The 23,957-nt window shown below is 32.1% G+C and overlaps 1 protein-coding gene across 1 annotated transcript in view; it reads left to right on the top strand.

Annotated features, from left to right (window-relative positions):
• LOC107135395 overlaps positions 1-23,957 on the top strand; it is a 126,450-nt gene that overhangs the window by 66,525 nt on the left and 35,968 nt on the right. Inside the window, exons 8-9 of the mRNA XM_048811858.1 lie at positions 3,323-3,400; positions 7,502-7,638. Coding sequence (XP_048667815.1) covers positions 3,323-3,400; positions 7,502-7,638 — 215 coding nt within the window. The remainder of the gene's footprint in view (positions 1-3,322; positions 3,401-7,501; positions 7,639-23,957) is intronic.

The raw sequence follows: 23,957 nt of genomic DNA, 5'->3' as shown, positions 1-23,957 counted from the left end.
GAACAAGAAATGTTTGGGATTTTCATTTTTAAATATTTTAAATAAATATTTTAAATAAATATTAAAAAAAATATTTGGAATATTTACATATACCTAATGAAATATCTTGATAATGGGACTCAAGTCTAAACCTGAAATTCATGTATGTTTTTATTTACTTTATGCAGATAGTGTGAAGCAATTTCATACATTTTTGGTGTGCCTGTGTTTTTTATTAACCTGTCACATGAGGCCACGTGTGGAATTTTCCACTTGTGGCATCTTATTTGTACTAAAAATGTTTTGGATTTGGGAATATTTTAGATTTTGGGTTTTTAGATTAGGGAAACTTAACTTCTATATTTAACATCTATGTTTTTTCTCTTTCCCCTTTCAATCACTGGACTTAAAACAAGTGTTCCTTTAAGTAGCCCTGCATTTCACATCTGATCTTGTTATGCTGACTTTGAGTATTTAATAATAGACCATGAAAGATAAGAGTGTTTTAAACTACATTGTAATTATATTCTGAAATACACTGTAATCCTATCCATTAACTGGGATTTATAACTTCACCACCATATTTCTCAAGCCTTCTGACTAGGAGTAGAATTATGCCACCAACTTTCCTAGTTCCCCATGTTGCAGGCAGCAAATTGTGGGACTTCTCAGTCAAATCCTCAGAATAAATGTCTTCATAGATAAATAGATATTAAGTACATAGATGCATACGTAGATGACAGATAGAAGGACAGACAGACAGATCCTATTGGTTCTGTTTCTCTGGAGAATGCTGACAAATACAGTGAACAACTATCTATCAATTCCTAATGATGGTCTCCATTAGGTTTCCATGAGGGTCAACTCTTGTAAATAGGAAGCATAAAAATTTTCCTCCCTTTTGAATAAAGGGTATTCTATTTCCTTGTACTTTCCAAGCTGAATTTCCTCCCATATTTCTATACAGATGTTCAAGAAGAATAGTGCCCCATCTAAATTGGGAAATTAGCTATCGACAGGAAACATTTGTTCACTGTATTTGTCAGCATTCTCCAGAGAAACACAGGATCTGTCTGTCTGTCCTTCTGTCATCTACCTATGCATCCATGTACTTAATATCTATTTATCTATGAAGATATTTATTCTGAGGATTTGACTGAGAAGTCCCATGATCTGCTGCCTGCAACATGGGGAACTAGGAAAGCTGGTGGTGTAATTCTACTCCTAGTCAGAAGGCTTGAGAAATATGGTGGTGAAGGTATAAATCCCAGTCAAATGGCACAAAATATGTGTCCTAGGAGGTCAGATAGTCAGGGAGGAAGCAAATGTGACAAATTCCTTCATCTTTTCCCTCTTGATCTATTCAGGCCCTCAGTGGATTGAATGATGCCCAATCACTGGGGAGGACCATGTACTTTACTGAGTCTACTGATTCAAATGCTTATCTCATCTAGACACACCCTCAGGATACACTTAGAAACAATGTTTAATCTAAGCACCCTGTGGCCTACTCAAGGTGACACAGAAAATTATTGCTAATTTAAATTCTATGTATACTTTATGAAAGGTGATAAAGGTCAGGAATGTCTCAATAATTTTGCCATACATTAAAGAGTAAGAGATAATTATTTGTCATTTCCTGCCATTTACCACCATTCAAAATAACCCTAAAGTTTCCCCATTTAGTAACAGTATGCAGGTCAGTCAGAAAAGATCATAAATAATCAGTCTTCTCTCCTCTGATCTGGATATTTCTGTCACACACTAAGTGATGTAATTAAAAGTTGTGTGATTGAGTAGCACACAGAGACCCAATTCTTTTGTATTCTTTGGCTACATGATAACTTGGACAGAATACTGAATGAACTGAGCTATCTGGCAAGTGTTATAATTTGGAACAGTTGAGTTTGTCTTTCTTTCTTATTAAGATCTTCAATATTTTAAAAATTCATAAATATACATCGGAACTATGCATAAGCTTTGGGTTTTTGTGAGTCAAAAACATTCATGTGAATAAGTATGCAATTTATATAATCAATTTTCTATTGAGGGTTTGGGGATATTCACAAGAAAATAGCTTTAGGATTTTAAATGTTGATGATAAGACCCACTAAAAGTCACAGCTACCTAGTAAAAAAGCCTCTCTTTGAAAAATGAGCTTCTCTGAGAGCCATGGATCATTTACTGACTGATCATATGATTTACTCTCTTCTCTCTTTTCCTGTTTTGTCTGTGGACAACTAGAGGCTTCAGACAGCAGTAAGGGAATTTGGATTTCCAGTGTGAAGATTTTATGCAAAGGAATGATTATTATAAATTATTAAGTATATATTTGAAGGAAGAAATGAAACTTGATTGAAAGTTCTGAACTTAAATTGTCAGTGAACTCAGAGATTCTCTAGTTTAGCCTATACATACAAGGAAACTTAGATAAATAGAACACAGAAAGTTAATATAAACTGGTACTATAAAGTTAGTAAAAACTTCTCTGACTTGTCCAGTGCTATTTTCAGTTTTTTTTTGGGGGGGGGGTGGGCAATCCTGAGGATTGAACCCAGGGCCTTGTGCATGCTAGGCAAGTGCTCTACCACTGAACTATCTTCCCAACCCTCTACTTTCAGTATTTTTATTTGATTATTCTGATTTTATCTATAAGATAGACTTACAGTTGTCTCCTGCTCTGCCAATATGATATCTGCTAGCCAAATGTAGCTATTTATATTTAAATTAATTAAAATAAAACAATTCAGTTTCTTAGGTACACTAGCTACACTGCAAGTGTTCAACATCCCACAGAGCTAGAGGCTACTGTAATGGACAGTGCAGATACTGAACATTTTTATCGTTGTAGAAAGTTGTTTGTAGTTTCTTCAACTTCATATATATTTTATCATACTGAATGTATTCTGGAGCTTGTTTTTTCACTCAGCATTATACTTGTGAGATTTATTTACAATGACATATACTGTAATTTATTTATTCATTGATTTATGGACATTTAGTTTCTGTCCATAAATCAACGAATAAATATATTTATTTATTATTTATGAATTAATAAAGTTTTTAAATGTTAAAATAATGCTGTATTTTTAATGCATTTTTATGTTGTTCCTTTGTACCAAAAGTTTATTTAGGTATGTGTTTGTTGGTTATGATCATTATCAACCTTGAAGGACAAAGCCAAATCATTCCCAAAGTAACAATGCCAATTTAATTAACTGAAACAAATGCTTCAGTTAGTAGTCATATATTTCCTTCCTTATATATTTGCTGGTTCTTAATATTATTAGACTATAGCGTAAAAATGTTATTTTGTTTCAATTTGCATTTTACTATTATTTAGTGAGAATGAGCAGAGCAACCTTGCATGCGTTATTGGACATTTGGATTTCCTTTTCTGTGACTTGGCTACTTACATTGAGTGAGTTTTTTTTGTTGTTGTTGTTTAAAATTGTCTTTTTTTTTAAGATAATTTAATGGTCTTTTTTTCCTTTATGTGTACCTGATTTTCTCCATTTAATTTTCAAATAACTCATCTTTTCCTCAATGGTTTGTATTATCAACTTTCTCATATACCAAATTGCCATACATACATACATGGGTATGTTTTGGTATTCTGCATGGCTGATTTGTTCATTTTTGTGCCCATATTATATCATCTAAATTAACAACACTCATAATGAGATGATGGATATTAGGATAAGTCTTCCTACATTGTTCATCTTCTTCAAAAGTTTCCAGTTTTTAATGTATTGGTTTTAATGTGAATTAAAAAGACATTTTATTAAGTTCTATTAGCCATCATGGGATTTCTTTTGGAATTGAATTTGTAGAGTAATTTTGTGAGAATAGGCATTTTTATATTTTTCTTCTTTCCACATTTTTTATTGGGTCCATTTTAGTTGTACATGATGATGGGATTTGCTGTTTCGTATTTGTACATGCACACAATGTAACAATGTAATTTGGCCAGTATCAATCCCTAGCACTTCTCCCTTCTTCCTCTCCTCCTAGCCCTTGGTCCCTTTCTTGTGCTGTTCTCCCTTTTATTTTCATGAGATCCCATCCTCCACCTTTCTTTTCCTTTTTCCTCTCTATCTTCCACATATGAGAGAAAACATATGATACTTGACTTTATGAATTTGGCTTATTTTGCTTAATGTAATTGTCTCCAGTTTCATATATTTTCCTGCAAATGACATAATTTCCTTTTTCTTTATGGCTGAATAAAACTCCATTGCATATATATGCCACATTAATTTTACCCATTAATCCACTGATGGACACCTAGGCTGGTTGAGAATGTACAATTTTATGAAACAGTCTTCTCATCCACCAACATGGTATATCTTCCTATTCATTTAAGTTTCTGTTTATGCCTGATGGTAAACTTTTATAATTTCTTCCATATTGGTGTTACTCAGATTTTGTGAAATATATTCTTAGGTACATTATGATTTTTTAAAAATTGTGACTGAGATCTTTTATTACATTTCTACTTGGATGTTGCTTATGAATAATAATGCTATTGATTTTTCTTGTATATTATTATTATTGGTACTGGGGATTGAATACAGAAGCATTTTACTACCAAACTACTTCTCCAGCCCTTTTATATTTTTTATTTTGAGACAGGGTCTCACTAATTTGCTTAGGACCTCACTAAGTTGCTAAAGTTGACCTCGAACTTGCAATCTTCCTGATTTAGCTTCCTGAGTTGCTGGGATTATAGGCATACATCACTACACCCAGTTTGCATATCATTCTCATATCCAATAATATTGTTGAGTTGTCATTTTGACAACTTGTAGATTATTCTTGATCTTCTGTGTGATTACATTATCTATAAAAAATGACATTTTTTCAATCCTTATAATACTTTTTATAATTGGTTAAGATTTCCTTTAGTGGGTTGAATAGAAGCAGTAATAACAAATGTTCTTACTTTGTTTCTGACTTTAAAAAGAATGCTTTAAAGTTTTACCATTAAATATCAAATTAAGGAAGTTTTCTTATATTCTTTACTTGCTGTGAGGTTCTTTATAACAGATAATATATGAATGTTGATTTTTTTTCTGTACCCATGAAAAGATCTTAAAGTTTTTCTCCCTTATATGTTATTGTGGCAAAATATATTAATAGATTTTATTTTCTTTTTAACTGGTACATTATTAAAGTTATACCTATTAGTAGGGTACCATGTAATTAATACATGTATACATTGTGTATACAGTTGTAGGGTTTTTTTTTTATTGGGCCTTGTGGGCCTTATGCATGCTAGGCGAGTGCTCTTCTACTGAGCCATTTCCTTAAGAACATTAGTAGATTTAAAATGTTAATCTATCATTGAGTTCCTGGGAGAAACCTTACTGGATCATGATGTGGTTAAATAGATACATTTAAATATGTGCAAATATATAGACAAGTAATGTTATAGACCCATACTTTGACTCATTAAGTTTGCTCATATTTCATGTAGAATTTTTTCCTTCATGTATGTTTATAAACAAGACTGGTCTATCGTTTTATATAATTGTTGGTCATTTTGAATATTAACATTATACTAGCCTTAAAAAATGAGTTGGATAGCTTTCCCAATCTTTTATTATCTGGAATGTCTTCCTTAAAATAGGGGTTATTTCTTTTTTAAGAGGTCAGTGCCTGAGGTTATCAAAATAGGAGTTATCTATTTCTTTGAGTAGGTAATATTTGTCTATAAACAACTACATAAACAAACAAAACAACCACAGCTTGCTGTTTTCTTGTGGATAGATTTTTGACTGTTGATTTAATTTCTTTGATGGTCATGAGTGTATTCAGGTTTTCTGTGTTCTTCTTGAGTCAAGTTACGTTGCTTATATAGGATGTCCCCACAGTATTAGTGTTATTTTAAGTTTAAGTTTAAATGATTTTAAAAATTTAAATGTACAGACTTATACAATGATTTGAAAGTTTAATTATTAATTAATATATTTTTAGCTTTATGGTTTTGAAATAACAATTTTTATTTTTATTTCAGTATTTGTCATCTGTATTCAGAGGAGACAAAAAATTAACATTTAATTTAAATTAAAAAATTAGATTGAAAATATCAGACATTTATTTACTGACTTTCTTTGTAGATTTTCCTTTTTTTAAAAATTTGTCAAGGAAACTAGCTTCTAGTCTATAAAGTTTCCTACTATGTTTGAAGTTCCTAAGACCACCCTTAGATTCACTAAATGGACTCACATATAGTCATACTCACAGCCAAGACTTATTATAGCAAAGGATATAAAGCAGTAGCAGTTAGAAAAGCCAAACAGAACTATGTCTGGAGGAAACCATTCAGAGCCTCTAAGAAGCTTCTCATGGAGTCACACAAGACAAACTTTATTTCCTCAGGAATACATGTGAAATGTCTGTCAGGAGTGTTCACTACAAGGTTCCTTGCTCATGATGTTTATTGGAGGCTGGTCATATAGGTAATTTCCAGATTCTCAGGAGAGTAGGTGTTCAGCTTAAACCACATTGTACGAACAGTTTAGGCACAGTGAATACTGCAGTTCTGGGAATGGTGGGAACCCTCCTCAAATCCAAATTCACAGAGTAGGCTTGCAAATAAATTTTTTAAAAAAAGTGTCTAATTTCAATGTGGGATCATAGATGTTTCACTTGATTTATGTGTGTGTGTGTGTGTGTGTGTGTGTGTGTGTGTTTTCATATGTTGAAAATGTTGGTTCCTAGTAAACTTAATAAGTAATTTAAGCTTTCTATATTGATATCAGTGTAACAATACCAGTGCCATTACTAACAATGCCATTACTAATTAACTGGAAACAGTTCAAAATATCTTTGCAGTTGTTTTGGTCCTTGCTAAGAATTTATAATCAAACTAACTCTGCAGTCATTTGTAATAATTGCTGAGTTTAAGCTTAGTAACTTGATACATAGGTCACTTTATTTCATTTTACTTTCAAATTTTGGGGATAGCTTTTGAAGTTATTTATTCAATTTTGTTTTATTATTTTGTTAGAAATTTATCTAATTTCTTTTTTTTAAAGAGAGAAACAGAGAGAGAGAGAATTTTTTAATATTTATTTTTTAGTTTTTCGGTGGACACAACATCTTTATTTTATTTTTATGTGGTGCTGAGGATCGAACCCAGAGCCCTGCGCATGCCAGGCGAGCGCGTTACCACTTGAGCCACATCCCCAGCCCATAGTTTCTTTTTTAAAAAATATTTTTTATTGTAGATGGACACAATACCTTTATTTTATTTATTTATATGTGGTGCTGAGAATCAAACCCAGTGCCTCACACATGCTAGGCCAGCACTCTATCACTGAGCACCCCCAGCCCAGAAATTTATATAGTTTCAAAGTCAAAACTAGACATTAAACTAAATTTGGAGAGGTGTAGTTTTTATTTTTTATCTCCATCTCTCATTTCCCATGGTAAATAATTTAATTAGTTTTTAATTTATTTTTCTTTTCTTTTCTTTTTTTTATGGAACCAAATTTGTATTTTTTTTTTTCTTTAGGTATATGCAAGCACACCATTCACACGTTTGGCACCTGGTTTTTGGTAATATTTCCTGGAGATCCTACCATCACAGTCAATAAAAACTCCTTACCAGGATCTATTTTTTATGGAGCATGGAATTATCATACCATACAGGTAATATAAATTTGGACCCCAAAGTTATCTTCAGGTTTTGCTCTTTCACAGGAAACTTTCCTATCCAGAGCTTTGGCAGTGAATCATCTTCCTTGCTGCTCTCTGGGACTGGTGAGCAGAGATATTGTGTTTGTTTGTAACTACCTCCCTCCCCACGACTTTATGGAATAAGCCTCTTTTGATCATTTGAACTTTGTATTCTGGTATCTCAGTTATTTCATTCTAATTCTCTGCTTGTGTAGGCCCCAAACACAAATCATGTCCCTACATATGGACCTTAAACCCTTAGTTACTGACCTGTGTGCTCAGTTTCTTCTTTTTCCTTCCCTAAGTTGTCAGACTGTCAGCTTACACACTTGCAGTGCTGGCTTGAGTTCTCTCTGTTTCTGGAGCTTGGGTACTTTAAAACTACATATGAATTTTTTTTTTTTTGGTTGTATTTTATCCAGAATTTCTGTGCATTTGGAGCAGGAGCAATTTGCTTTGTCATGCTATCAGAAGTAGATCAACTGTATTTACTTCTGTCACCCATTTGTCTTTTTTTTTTTTCTGTAATTAATTAGCTGAAGGAAGACACACACAAATCACATATATTAAATAATTTTACAAGATGCATCTTAAAGCTAAAATTATGATTTTTCTACCAAATCTTTTCCCCTTTTTATTCATTTGAACAGATTATTAATATCCTGTAGTAATTATTTTAAGGTGTTTTCTAGCCTATTCTCATCTTTTTTCTTCTGTGTTGCTTATATTCCTCTTTTGTCTCTCAATCAAAGAAAAATTTATGCAAGGGACTTAGGCCAACCAATCTTAGTGCTTCCATCTTTCCTTTCTTTTTTCATTTTATTGTGGTAGTGGGGATTGAACTAGGGCCCTGCAAACTCAGGGTCTCACAGAGGCTAGGCAAATTACCACTGAACTACATTCTTGGCTCATCACTGCTTCTTTTAAAAGGGCAATAAATTAAGTCACAAGCCCTTTAGACAACATTATAGAGAATGTAAAATTCTTTTTAATAAAATAGAAGAAATTACCTAAGTATAATTTGTGGATACTAGTGAAGATTCTTAGTTCAGAGTATTGTTGAATCTTTGAAGAGCCTTTATTCAATTACATTTATTTCTGATTCGTTTTATGTCTTTGTTTCACTTGTACCCTCCTCCAACTTGTCTTTTATTTGTACTGTAGGTGTTTCATTACAACTGCATCTGATATTGGCATGACACTTAGAGGAGCTTTTGTATTTAATAAATTTCAACTGGATCTTTTTCTCTGTGTAATTTTAAATATAGGGGCAATATTGATATAGAATAAAATAGCTTGGAAGTATACAAGTCATATTTAAATCATTAGATTTCTTTAAGAGATCTGCAGCTTTCAAGAAAATTCTCCTTTAGACATGCAACATTTACTTGGAACTTTGAACAGAGGCAAGAATTTGCAAAAGTGAAAGAAAATTGTTTCAACTACTTTTGAGGTTAAGTTATAAACATAATAGTAATTTCATTTCTACTTGCTTTTATTAGCATTCATATTATATAAAATGTTTTATCCAGAGGAAAAACAATAGAGGAAAGACTATTAAATTTTTCTTTAGACTATGTTAATTGGTTCCAAGAAAATTCAGGATTTCTCAAAAGATATTATTACTAACACACATTAGCATACACGCACATGCATGCGAGAGCGTGCACGTGCGCACACACATACACACACACACTCATTCATGCATTCTCATGTCCTATATATAAAAATATATATTTATAAACATGTATTTTTTGGTAATAAGACTTTAAGAATATTTGAAGCATAATACTTGGGTTAGCTTTCTATCCCTGTGAAAAATACTTGAGATTGCCAGGTGCGGTGCTGTACATCTGTAATCCCAGTGGCTCTGGAGCTTGAGGCAGGAGGATCTCAATTTCAAAGTTAGCCTCAGCAATTTAGCAAGGCCCTAAGTAACTTATTGAGGCCCTGTCTCAAAATGAAATATAAAAAGGACTGGGATGTTGCTTAGTGGTTAAGAACCCCTGGGTTCAATACCCAGTACAAAAAAAAAAAAAAAATCTGAGACCAACAAGGAGGAAAGTTTTATTCTGGCTCATGGTTTCGGAGGTTTCAGTCCATACTCACTTGGGCCTTTTGTTTTCTGACTTTCACTAAGGCAGTACATCCTGGCAAAATCACAAGGCAGATAAAGCCTGTTTAGCATATGGCAGCAGGGGAGCAAAGAGAGATAGGAAGAGACTACAGTTCCTACATTCTCTTCAAGGGAACTCCCTCAGTGATTTAAATTCTTTCTACTTTGCCCCATTTCTTAAAGGTTCTACCACCTCCCAGTAATGCCAAGGGTGAGAGATCAAATCTTTAACATATAAGCCTTTGTGGGACAGTTAAGATCCAAACTATAGCAACACTACTTCAGTTATTTTTTAAAAAAGAGCATTTAGAAAATTCAGAGCAAAAAATAGCATACATGCTATTTAAAGCTGTGTATTGATTAGCAAATTTCAAAGGAAGATGTTCTGTAATTGACCCTTGATTCAAATTATAAGAAACCACACATTGAAGGCATTTATTGACATGTTTAAGGAAAACATGAGAAATGTGGGGAATGTGAGAAAGCTAGGGAGAATCTTAACTGACTTTTACTGATATTTCAGGATATGACATTTTACATCATTTTTCCTCACACATTCATTATGTTATCTGTAGCAAAGTTATATCAACCTGGAGTTATGCATATATTACATTAAATGTACTCTGAGTATAGTATATACATTTAAATATGAATTTTTATGTAAAGACAATACAATATAATCAATTAATAAGCAAAACCAGGGTTCTTCAAGATAATGCTCCCAGGTCCTATAGTTGTCACTGTTCCACGGTGAGGAGGAATTAGAGAACTCTTAATTTTCATCTCATTGAATTTTCCAAAGTAGGAGTTTTGAGTCACATATTAAACAGGAGCATGTCTTCTCAGAACCTATAAACCAGCCAGTTGAAAGATTGACAGCTGGTTGAAGAGTACACAACCTTATATTTGGTTTCAGGCAAGCAAGAGTTTTATTCACAGCTGTGATGGTAAGGAGGAGAGTGGGAGGTTTTGCCTTCCACACAGCAAGTTAAACAAATGCAGCACAATATCTCCATTGCTATCCAAGTCACTTCCTGCTTCAGCATTCTTCATGCACATCCTTCACATATCTTGAATAAAAACTCAACCAGAAAGCTAGGCTTTTACTTAACTTTTTTTTTCTATCATCAGTGTATGGGAATGACAAGATAAAGCTACTACTGAAAGATTTGAAGAATTATATTTTTTAAAAAATGAGTCTTTACCAAATATAAAAAATTTTAAAAGGGTCACATTACACTCATTTGAACAGAATATTTCACAGTCATTGGCTTTCTTCTCATGCTGTTTTCTCTGTATGTAGTCATTTTCTTATTGAAAATTGGCACCATTTGATGCAGATGTTTTCTGTATTCACAGTAAAGAGAAGGCTGACTAAACACTTAGAAAGTGACCCATGTAGCTACATATTGTGATTGTCTCTTTTTATTATACACACAAGGATCTTTGAATTCTCTAAAGAGATAAGTTTTAGGAGAAAAGTTGTCATACTTTGAGATACCAAATATGATATTCAATTAGCAAGAACAAAAGAAAAATATCACAAAAGTGATAGTAGGTGAATTAAGAATAGTTTGGTAAAAATTCTTTGTATGGCAAAGCCAGAAAGAGATTACAAACACCTGTATTTCTTTGTGTTCAACTCATGAACCAATAAATGTAGATAATGTGTTTATCTATTGAACAGTAAAAATAAAGTTTCCATAATGCATATACCAAAGAGGATGTCTAACTATTTCATAATGTTCAAGGTAAGGAGATATGGTAGAAAGAAAAGGAATAATAACAATTATAAATTATAAATTACAATAATAAAGTCCTTAATAAAAGCAATTCTGGCAAAGTGGGGAGGGTGATCCTCCCACAGGCTAAGCTTTGCCTTATGCCATATGCTGATTTCTTCAATAGACTTCTTGCCAAGTCTATTTTCCCTGGACTCTAGAATTTATAAGATGTGCTTTGCTAATATTAACACAGCATTTTCTTTCCTTCATAGACAAGTCTGCTTGAGCAAAGTAAGATCTAAACAGAATGCATTGTTTATTATTTAATAGACAAATATAGCCCATGAATGAATAAAGGAATTGAGAGTTTCTTCTTGTTTCATTTTGATTTTATTTACTTCAAGGGATAGCTAGCAATAATATTTGAAACAGTTGGATATTTAGTGTTGGAGAGGCAATCTACTCATTTTTTTGCCTTCTAATCTTTCATCATGGTGGAATTCAGTATCTTCTTCATGTTACGAACATAGTTTCATGATGGATGGCAGTATCTTCTATGTGCCATCTATCTTGTACAAAAATTTGAGAAATAATTCTATATTTACTTTATAGAATACATAAAACATTCTTTTCCTGGTTTTAAAATAAATTCAGAAGATTTATTTAAGGAGTTCATTTCCAAAACTTACCCATAACTAGTGATGTTTTTAGTGGACTTCTCATTTTTAAGAGAAATGAATTTTTTTCTTAAATATTAGATATTCACTAATAGCCTTATTTGTATATATAAATGGTACCTTCCTACAAAATTGCATAGAATATATACACTTATTGGTTAAAGATAAAAACTTGAGGAAAAACTTTTCCCCCAAATAAAACAATAAGTATTATCTATCTTTGTATTGTGTATCTTTTTTTTTTTTTTTTTGGTGTTGAGTATCAAACTTTCACCTGTTAGCAAATACTGTACTACTGAGCTAAACCCCCAGCCCTATCTCAGATTCTTACTTGCATTATATGGTCAAGATAAATGTTGATCTTCTGTCTTTTGATGAAAACTCTGTAAACATTTAAATTTAATTATGAAAAATGTGCACTTTGATGACTTACAGTTTGATGAGAATTTTGGAGAGGATCTATATTTGTATTTTGCTCATGTACTTCATCTTATTTTCTCACTTTGAGAGAATTGTAATCTAATGTTAAAGTTAGACATCCAATTTTCTTTCTTTCTTTTTCTTTTTTTTAATGAGGACAGATAGAAATCAATCATCAGAGAAGAGACTGAAATAATAGAGAATAATGTATTGAAAAGAAGAGCTACAACCTGCAAATCCAGTGGGGAGTGTAGATTAAATCCATGTAAGTCCAATATCACTATTTGCAAAATACATGATGTTTGAAAGGATCAAAGAAAACGCACCAAACCTTATAAACAGTTATTTAGTTAGAGCTTACCGTAGGGATTAAAATTAACATCCTAAATTTATAGCAATCTAGTTTGAAGTGATACCAGCTGAGCTCCAGTAAGGTACATTGATTTTACTCCTAACTCCATCCTCCCCTTCATGTTGTTGTTATCACAAATTAAATCTTTATGCTTTATGTGTCCATTTTCATAGATTTGTATTTATTGTTTTGTGTGTTCATCTCTTAAATCATACAGAAACTAAAAAGAGGAGTTATATGTTGAAAATACATTAGTACTTGGTTTTATACTTACCTATATCATAACCTTTAACAGTGTTTTTTATTCCTTTGTATGATTTTAAGTTTAGCGTCCTTTCATTTTAGCCTAAAGGACTCTGTTTAGTATTTTTAAAAATTTATAGTCTTAGTTTGTTTTCACTTTGGATGTGAATGGATAAACAATTATAAAAATACTGTTATATTTTTAAAGAGACAAAGAGAAAGTACAATGGTAAAAATATGTTGGTAATTACATTAAGTATAAATGAATAGATATGTCATTTAAATAACTAATAAATTACTACAGATTACAAGAAATTGTAAGTGTATCCTATTTGTCAGAGATAGCTCAAAACTGAGGACCTATAAGCAAAGGTAAAACAATTGAATTAATTGTTTCTGGAAGTTGCTAACAGCAGTAACAACTGAATTGGACAGTTTGTGTTAGATAAATTAGGTTTCAAGGGGAAAATATTGATAGGGATGAAGAAAATCTCTATGCAATGGTATAAACAATTAGCCAACTATATATAATGACTCTAAATAACTAGAGTATATATCTTAATCTTAATCTATGTAAAATAAAAATAAAATAACTATAAGTAGTAGATGTTCACCATCAAAGTGTACTTTTTATAAGTTTAAAAAAAATTGGTAAGGGACCTGGGGTTGTTGCTCAGTGGTAGAGTACTTGCCTAGCATTTTTGTGAGGCACTGGGTTCAATTCTCAGCATCACATATAAATAAGTAAATAAAAAGGTATGTGTTCATCAACAACTAAAAAAATATTTTAAAAAATTGGTAAGGATATAAGTATATTAATAAATGTACCATAAAAGCCTTTGCACTGCAACATAGAATGTTCATTAGTTTTTTTCCATTAGTGTATTATAATTATACATAATTGTGGAATTCATTATGCCATATTCAAACATGCACATAAGGTAATTTTATCAATCCCATTTCTCAGTACCTTCCTTTTCCACACTTCCTCCCTCTCTCTAATATGCTTGCCCTACTCTACTGATCTGTCTTCTATTATTATTTTAACTAGTGCACCAAAATTATATATATTTGGGTTTATAGAGCAGGTCTACTAGCAATGAACTCTCTTAAGTTTGTTTATCTGGGAATGTCTCAGGTTTTTCATTTTTGAGGTTTTTTTTAAAGACAAAAATTCCTGGTTGGCATCTTTTTTTCATTTCATAATTTAAATATTTCATCCTATTTTCTTTTGGCTTCCATAGTTTCTGATGAGAAGTAGTCTGTTGATCTTATTGAGGCTGACTTGAATATGATGAATCCCTTCTCTCTTGTAGCTTTCAAGATTTTCTCTGGCAGTTTGATAACAATGTATCTTGATGTGGCTCTCTATTTAAGTTTGGAGTTTATTGAGATTGTTGATGTATAGATTCATGTCTTCCATCACATTCAGAAAAGTGTTTGGATAATGTTTCTTCAAATATTTTTTTCTGCTCATTTCTGATTTTCTTCTTCTGTAATTTCCATAATGTGAATATTGATGTGCTTGATGGTGACCCATAGGTCTCTTAGACTGTTCATTTTTCTTTACTAATTTTCTCTCTGTTCCCTCTGTTTACAATTTGAAGATTCTTTTGCCTGTTCAAATTGGCTGTTGACTATACCTTGTGAAGGTTTTGTCAGACCTTATAATTTTCAGCTCTTATAATTTGCTTTTTAAAATTTCTATTCCTTTGGAGCTGATTCTTATTTGTTCATAGTTATTTACCATTTCTTTCAACTCTTTGAATTTGATGAAGGCATTTGATTTAAAGTCTTTGTCTAGTAAGTTTAACATCTAGGCTTCCTTGGGAATGGTGTAAGTTTCTTACCCCCACTCCCTAGGAATGGGTCACACTTTCCGACTTTTTGGTGTACTTTGTAATGTTTTGTTGAGAATTGGAAATTTTGAACATTGTAATGTAATAATGCTGGAAATCAGTTTTCACCTCTTACCCGAAGTTGCTGTTAGTGCTTAATAAAGATTGTAGTTGTTCATTTGTTTAGTAACTATTCCTAATTGTTTTGTAAAGAGTGTATTCCTTTTCATGTTTGATTGCTGAAATCTATATTCCATTATTCTATAGTTAGTCAGTGAACCAACAGGGATTTCCTTAAATGTCTGGATCTAATGAGAGAAGAAAAATAAATTATGTTCTGTTTCTTTAACTTCCTTTAACTGATGCCGGGGGATCTGCTTTTACCCATCAATGTTGAATCAATGGCCAGCCTCTGTTTCAGTCCTTCAGCCAACTGCCAGATAGATCAAAATACAGAACTACATATTTTGGAGGATAAAGCCTCTGTAGTCCACCCTGGCACAAACAAGCCATACTTGGACTACAGGGTGTTGTTCCATGGCTGCATTCAACAGGGCTTAAGGATAGTAGTTGCTATGTGTAACATTGAAATTCTACACAATTTACAGTCTCTTTCTTGATAAAGATCAGGCACCCCCTTGGACACTATGTTCAGCTAAAAGCCAGGGTTCTGAAATAGTTGATTCTGACAGTTCTTGCCAACTCAATAGTTGTTTGTTGGAGAGACTAATCCTGGAGCTTCCTACTTCACCATCTTTCATGATATCATTCTCCTCCATGTTCATTCTTAAAAGTGTCCCAGTTTGAACAATAAATTATTTAATCACCTACTGGTAATTGAATGACAGGAGCAAGAAAATGTGATGAAAACAAGTTTTTATTAGAAAATATAAGCTATGAGAATAATTAATAAATATTTATTAACTGTTTGCTTAAAGAGTAAAAGAGCTCAGGCAAATGCTACAGGGTTCATCTAGTTTCAGTTCAATAATATTCCTGCTCTTTAGGACATTTTTATCCTAGTGCAGCACTGTAGTAGTGAATATTTTTGTTAGAAGGATTGATAGCTCATTTTGATTGCCATCCTGCATTTAGATATGTGGTATTGTCATTGTTAACATGTAGACTCAGAGGTGTAGTCTGTGGAACAGCCTCCTCTTTTGTTGCTGACATGGGTGCCATATTGTCTGTCTTTCTACTTGTTTCCTCTTCTCAAATCTGTGGGTGGGTCATGAACAATTGCTTCATGGCTGTGTGCAGTCTGCAGGCCTTATGTTGTGTAGGCCTGCTATAGACAATGCTCTTTAATTGGACAGAAAAGTTGCGGCACTGGCTTCTTTCCCAACTCAAAAAGCTGAGTACATGCTGTTACTGCAGCATTTCCAGTCTATGCCAGCTCGAGGAGCAAGATCCTAGGGTTGAAAATCAAACTAGGGGCTCCAAATGTTGGTAAATAACATTACATTTTGACTATTGAGTCTGATTATATTTGTAATTTTAAGGAGGTACTTTACTGAAAGTGAATTAATATGTTTTTACTCATTCTGGAAATTTGCTAGACTTCAGCTACTTTTAGAGTTCCACTTAAGATGATTTTCATTCAAGTTTTTGGTAAGTACTCAGAAAAGAACAATAAAGTTCATTTGAGAAAAAATTGCTTTCAATGAGATGTTGGGTTGGTTGGTTGGGAGGCTGCCTTCTCTCTTCCACACACAAGAAGCTACAGGTGATAGCAAATTTCAGTTTTAAAAAATATAAACGAATAAAAGTGGAATAGTGAAAGTGGCTTGTTAGCCTTTTATCTTGATCTCTATTAAACATGAATGATACATGTTTTGGTGGTGAAAGTAAAATAATTTCCTATTTATACAAGTAATTATATTTTATGATTGAATTTTAAACTCTGGAAAAAGATCATGATAAAGTGCCTATCAAAATATTAGCTATATCAGATGAAAAGACCACATATAGTATCTTATAAAAACTTTCTTTAAAAATCTTATTATAATTAAAATATCTAAATTATAAGCATTCCCTAACAAATAAATAGTTTTAATCATTTTTGCAGTTCTCCATGTGACGTTAATGCTGCATACATTAGTATTGATGCTTCAGTTTAATATTACTTTCTCTAGTACTAAAATTGCTAGCCCCATAGCTTTGGTAATGCACATTTGAATATTTAATTATGTTGCTATAAATAGCACTAATGCTATGTTTTCATTGAATATGATGGGCCTTCTGTTAGTGCTGACATTTATGCAATCTTATTTTCTGTTTTCCTGTTGTATATACAATGCAAAGTATTCCCACCTGGGATTTCCCCAAAGTTTCACTTGGGAAACTGAACATTATTTGAGTGATGTTTGTGTTATATGTTGCTCAAGTCAAGCTTTGCTTTGAATCAAGTCAAATGATGAAAACATAGTCCAGCCTTTTTTCCAGCAGAATGCAATTACCTCTAAGGCCTACAGTAAAAAGACCAACTAATTGAAAACACTTGTCTTTGTTTTCAGTTAGCAAAGATTCTTATTAAGAAATGTCCATTTTTTAGATTCAAAAAGGTGGGTTTATATTTAATGAACTAAGAGAAAGAGCTCTGAAAATCAAAGCATGTGCAGGTTATCTTCTTCCTCAAGGGGATATCTACTACTGCTGTGCTCGTGTGAAGTAATAATGAGATACCATAAGCAAACAGTAGATGATTCATGTCAGATGGTTCTCCAATAACGTTAGGAGGAAAGCAGCTGATGTATGGGATATTGAAGGCAGATTAAGTTGTTAATGTATATTAGTATATTCTTAATTTCCTTTTAATTGAAAAAGACATATTGACTTTAATTAGAACCATTTCACAGGAACTGTCAATTAGCACATGTCAAACTAGTTAATTCAGAACAGAATTCTTTTAATTAGGGTCTGCTTTCCTTTAACTATGGGGCCAATGAAATCAGCCTTTCCTTATCTAGATTTTAAATGTCTCTAAGACATATAATACAAATGTAGACTCTTATCTATTATTAGAAGCCCATATGGATAACATTAAAATGATGATGCTGGCATTGTTCAAGCAGCACAAATCAGAGTCCCTTTATGACTGTTAGAAAAAAAATGGCTTTGAACAAAGACTACTTTAAATACCAGATTTATCCTACTTTAAAGAGACTACAAAATTTATGACATGCATGTTCACATTTAAAGTATTATTTAATACATCTGCTCAAATAAATGGGCCTATTCAAACGTTTTGTGTGTTCTATCAGCCGAAGACACATAAAACATTGTCAAACCATGCAGCAACATTTTTCCCTTAAATGAACTGTAATCAAAAAGGGAAAACAGATTGAATGATATTTTTTGGCACAACATAAAAATAGCATTGTTAACTTTCATTGCATCCAAAGATTTAATACCAATAGTTGATACAGTAGCTAAACCACTAGTGGTGAGATAATGTGATCGTAGTAATCAGACAGTGTAAAATCTAAAACTTGGCTATTGCATAATGTAATGATGTGGAATTATAGCATTTTGTTACAGTTGGCATGAGGCACATCCAGTGAGCTTGATGGACAGGGCTGTATGGTGTTCACCTACAAAATAAGTGTGCTTAAAATTAAAAGAGGTGAATTAAGTGATACTGAAAGGGGGGAATTAATGTAAAATCTGCCTTTCTTTATCACGTGAGGTTTAGCAACTATTTTACCACAAGTAAGGATTACAGATATTAATGACAGGAATATTTAATAGGCTAAACTTTGGATTCCAAAGGGAATTATCTAGTAAGATACTTGTTCATTCTGCTATCAGTATATTTGACTTAATGATAGCAGTTGTGTTCCTTTAGGAAGTGTGCTGTACTGTCATTCTATCAGTGACTGCATTTGTGTCATTCAAATTAAACAAAGAAATTTAGTACTCTGCTAATTTTGGTTAACATAGATAAAACAATAAAGGCAACAAACAGATGAAAAAGAATTACAAAAAATCTCCCTTTTTGGTTTTCCAGGGTTGATCCCTCCTTCTTTTGAACTATTTCTAGTGAAACCTAAGCTGTCTGTGTTTAAAAGACATGGCCTACATTTAGCACATCCTTATTTTGTCTAGATATGTGACTTTTAACTTTACTGGTGTCATATAGTCCCTTGAGTCCATATGTATATATATATTTTTGTGTGTATGTACACACAAGTTTTGTATTTTTCAAAACTTTGTATATATTTTGTTAAAAGAAATTTTATTGTGTATAATTGAGGTTTGTGACATGAAAAGATACTAATATTCATCCCTGAAAAATCCACCTAGGCTTACACCCACTAAAGTTTTCGAGATGGGAGTCATCTTTGCTATAGAGTGAATATTTGTGTGTCTCTAAAATTTATATGCTGAGACTTAATCCACAGTGTATTGGTATTTGGCTTTTAGGATATGATTAGGTAATGAGCATGGTGCCCTTATAAAAGAGACCCTGGAGAGCTGCTCTGACCTTCTGCCAGGTGAGGACACAGTGAGAAGATGGCCATGGTGAATCAGGAAGGAGGTCATCACCAGCCACAAAATCGCTGCTGGCACCTTCAATTTATAAGCCTTCCAGTGAAGGTTATTTTGTTATAATGGCCAGAATGGACTAAGACAGTCTTTGAAAGTAATTTGGGTATAGCCTGCTGCAGGATATAACTTCAGTTTGATATTATTCAGGTCTTTTGGTGTTTTAGGCATTATACTTCTTTCTGAATATAACAATGAGTAAGGTGAGGAACCTGAGCAAGTAATTGTACCAAGTTATTGACATATTTTCAGAACTACTGTGAGTCTCTTTTTCTTTTTTTTTGTGTGCTGGGGACTGAACCCAGGGCCTTGTGCTTGTGAGGCAAGCACTCTACCAACTGAGCTATATCCCCAGTCCCTCTTTTTCTTTTTTTAAAAGCAATTTTTTCAACTTACTGAATTGGTTAAAATTTGATGTATTTTTTTAATAAATCATCTAAAGTTATAAATGTGATAAGGTCAACAGTTTTGCATAAAAGTTGAGTGAAAATATAATTATGGAAAAATTAGAGGAGATAAATTTGTGCTAGAAGTTTAACTCACCATATTTTATCAATCTTTTCCATCTTATTTATAATTTTATTTTGGTTAATAATCTCAGGTAACATTAATATAAATTTCATGTATTTTTATGTTTTTTAAAATTTTAGTTCTATAATTTATAATTATTTATAAAAATACATAGGGGGATACTGAAATAATTTGTACAAAATTGTCTTATTTAAACTCAAAGAAATGTGCAAATAATCTTCAGAGGGGTTCTAATTGATTTTTCAATTATTTGTGACTATGTTATCCAAGCAGTGCTAGGTTTTAAATTTGAATAAATGGCTAAATAAGGTCTACTTTCTAGCAATATTGACATTAGATATGTCAATTTCTAATGTCTGCTATTCCACCTGATATTCTCACCTTTGTACCTCAAAGTATTTTTTTTAAAGTTTTGTATATATTTTGTTTTGGTCTTTAAGAATATGCTGTAGCAATGTTAAATATTTATTTAAGCATACATATATACTGAGTTTATATATGTATATATATATATATATACACACACATATATATGCATGTGAGTAATGTGTGTGTTTAACAGTATGCCATAAACCTTAAAATCTCAGTTCAGTGATAGAAAAGGGTACCTTAAATTAACTTAATTATTAGTAATAATTGAAACCAGGTTTTATAACTTGGAATAGGAAAATATATGTGGATACATAATTAAAGAAATACTGGGTAATAGTAATAGAAGCTTCCCCAAAAAACCTCATATATTAATATTTTTATTTGGGTAGGCACTACCTATAAAATAGGTAAGATTGAGCTATAAGAATTTTTAGATAAATATTTTGAGAATTTATTCTGTTAAAGATTGACAGTATGTTGGCAGAAAAGAATATATATATATATATTGAGAAAGAAGCTTTGGTTTACTTTACATATGGCAAATTTTATAGCATTTTTCTGATAATACAGTATTTCTGCATTTTGGTTGGTAGGTCAAAAATGTATTATTTTTTTTTGCCCCAGTTTGCTTCTTAATTATCTGTAGCAGTTTAAATTCTCTTGTCTGTATTAATTTATGGAAAGCTGACCCCCTGGTGCATTTGTTAGCAACAAAAATCTTTTGACCTTTGGAAATATACAAGATTCATGAGACTTGATTTAATTTTCTTAATGGTACAGGTGATGTAGGTTTTACATGTTGGTAAAATTAAACAAAAATTATTCATATATATTTGTGAATCAAAACCATAGGAATTTCAGCAGCATTTTAATAGATTACTTAAATAATTAGAGCTATTCAAGTGATATGAAACAGGAAATTTCTAGAAACAACTGGAATGCTTTATTTATTTATTTCAAAGGGCATTTAAAGAACTTATTTGTTCTTTATAGATATACATTACAGTAGATTGTATTTTGATATACATACATGGAGTATAACTTATTCTAATTAAGATCCCATTCTTCTGGTTGTACATGATGTGAAGGTAAACTGGTTGTGTATTCATATATGAACATAGGAAAGCTATGTCCAATTTATTCTACTGTCTTTCCTTTTTCCCATCTCCCCTCCCTTCCCTTCATTCCCCTCTGTCTAATCCAATAAACTTCTATTCTTTCCTCTCCACTTATTGTGTGTTAGCATCTGTGTATCAGAGAGAACATTTGTCCTTTGGTATTTTGGGTTTGGCATATTTCACTTAGGATGAAGTCTTCAGATCCATCCATTTACCAGTAAATGCCATCATTTCATTCTTCTTTGTGGTTGAGTAATATTCCATTATATATATCACAGTTTATTTACCCATTCATCTGTTGAAGGACACCTAAGTTGATTCTATAGCTTGGCTATTGTGAATTGAGCTGCTATAAACATTGATGTGGCTGCATCATTGTAGTATGCTGATTTTAAGTCCTTTGGGTACAGACTGAGGAGTGGGATAACTAGGTCAAATGGTGATTCTATTCCATGTTTTCTGAGGAATCTCCATACTGCTTTTGATACCAATTTGCAGCCCCACCAGCAATGTAGGAGTGTACCTTTTCCCCCGACATCCTCACCAACATTTATTGTTACTTGTATTCTTGATAATTGGAATGCTTCATTTAGAAGGAAGTAATATTCAATAAAAATCTTTAATTGTTGGGGTTTGAGGTGTAGTTCAATGGTGGAGCACTTACCTAATATTCTTAAAGCTCTGGGTTTAGTTCCAGGCACAATACACAATTCTTTTTAATTGTTGGATTTTAAGTTAAAGTGGAAAGTTTCTTGATTATTTAGATTTCTAATCAATATAGTCTTTTATTTGCTTAGGGACTAAATTTATTGCCCTGTAATTTTTGTTTGCTCTGTATATATGTAATTATCACTCCCCAAACCACACATTTTCTACTTAAATGATAAACAGTTGTTTAAAATGTTTATTATATATTTTATTATCAATTAGTAAATTTATTTTTTTACATCTTAAATGGGAGTATGTTACATAACTTTTGGAGAAATGATAGGGAGACATTTGTTTCTATTTTTATTTTCATCAGTCAACATCAGATTAATTTGGTTCAATAACACAGTCATTTACTGAACACCTATTATTTCTAAGCATGGTTAATATAGGCATTATCTTGTTAAGTAATAGTTAAAATGTTTATCTGCCTTTCTCTTGACTTCATCATGAGGAACCTGTTAAAAACTAATAATCATCAAAGGATTAGTAATTGCTTTTAAGAAATTACTTATTTAATGTTTTATAGATGAATATTTGCAAATCCTTTATTTTATTTTATGTAACCTGAACAATCTTGTTAGAGTTATTAATTTTCTTTATTGATATAATTTGGGGTTTTGAATATGGAAATACTGTGCTCAAATTCCAGCTTTACTAATTACTAGCTTTGTGAACTTAGATAAGTTACTTAAAACTCTCTGCCATTCAGTTCCTTTCTCTGAAAAATGGGGATAATAATGCCTACCTTACAGTGTTGCAAGGATTAGATGAAAAGGGTTTAGAATCATGCCTGTCACATACTAAAATAAGTATTGATTCAAATTACTTTTTCAAGTACTAACTGTCCCCAATTAGATATTCAGCTTTTGTTAAGTAAATTCATCCTTAGATGGAAATACAAATTGTTGATATAAATGCTTTACCAATTTGATGGATATTAGCAGGAGAACTGTACACTGTCTATGGTCCTTCAGGAGGAGTTAGCTGATGGCAGTCATCTATTCATGACAAGCAGTCCCTTCTTCACTATGTGTGGGTTGAATTATATGACTATCATCAATGAAAGACCTCTAACAAAAAACTTTGATTGTAATGGTTTGATATGGAAGATTCTTGAACAGCACTATTAACTCCTTAAAATATGGAAAATATATAAATATCACCTGTAGGCAAGTATAATCACTAAATATTTTTGTGGTTTTTAAAAAATATTTTATTTTGCAGTACTGGGGATTGAACCCAGAGTCTTGTGCAAGCTAGGTAAACATTCTACTTCTACTTCCCAGCTGCTGTGTATTTTACATGATACATGCTGAGAATTTTATTAGGTCATTATATTCTATTTTTATTGATTTAAATGACTTCATATATTTGTTTTTTTTTGAAATAATGAAAAATTTTTAATTTGTTCTAATTAGTTATACATGATAGCAGAATGTGTTTCTATTCATTGTACACAAATGGAGCGCAACTTTTCATTTCTTTGGTTGTACATGATGTAGAGTTATATCACATGTGCAGACATACATGTACCTAGGGTAATGATGTTCTTTCATTCCACCATCTTTCCTACTTCCATGCCCCCTCCCCTTCCTTTACCCAATCAAAGTTCTTCCATTTTCCCCACGTGCCCCCCCCCCCC

This window comes from Marmota marmota, unplaced genomic scaffold (assembly GCF_001458135.2).
Source record: "Marmota marmota marmota unplaced genomic scaffold, marMar, whole genome shotgun sequence".
Classification (NCBI taxonomy): Eukaryota; Metazoa; Chordata; class Mammalia; order Rodentia; family Sciuridae; genus Marmota; species Marmota marmota.
Note: the sequence above shows the minus strand (reverse complement) of the source record. Positions and strands in the feature narration are given on the sequence as shown.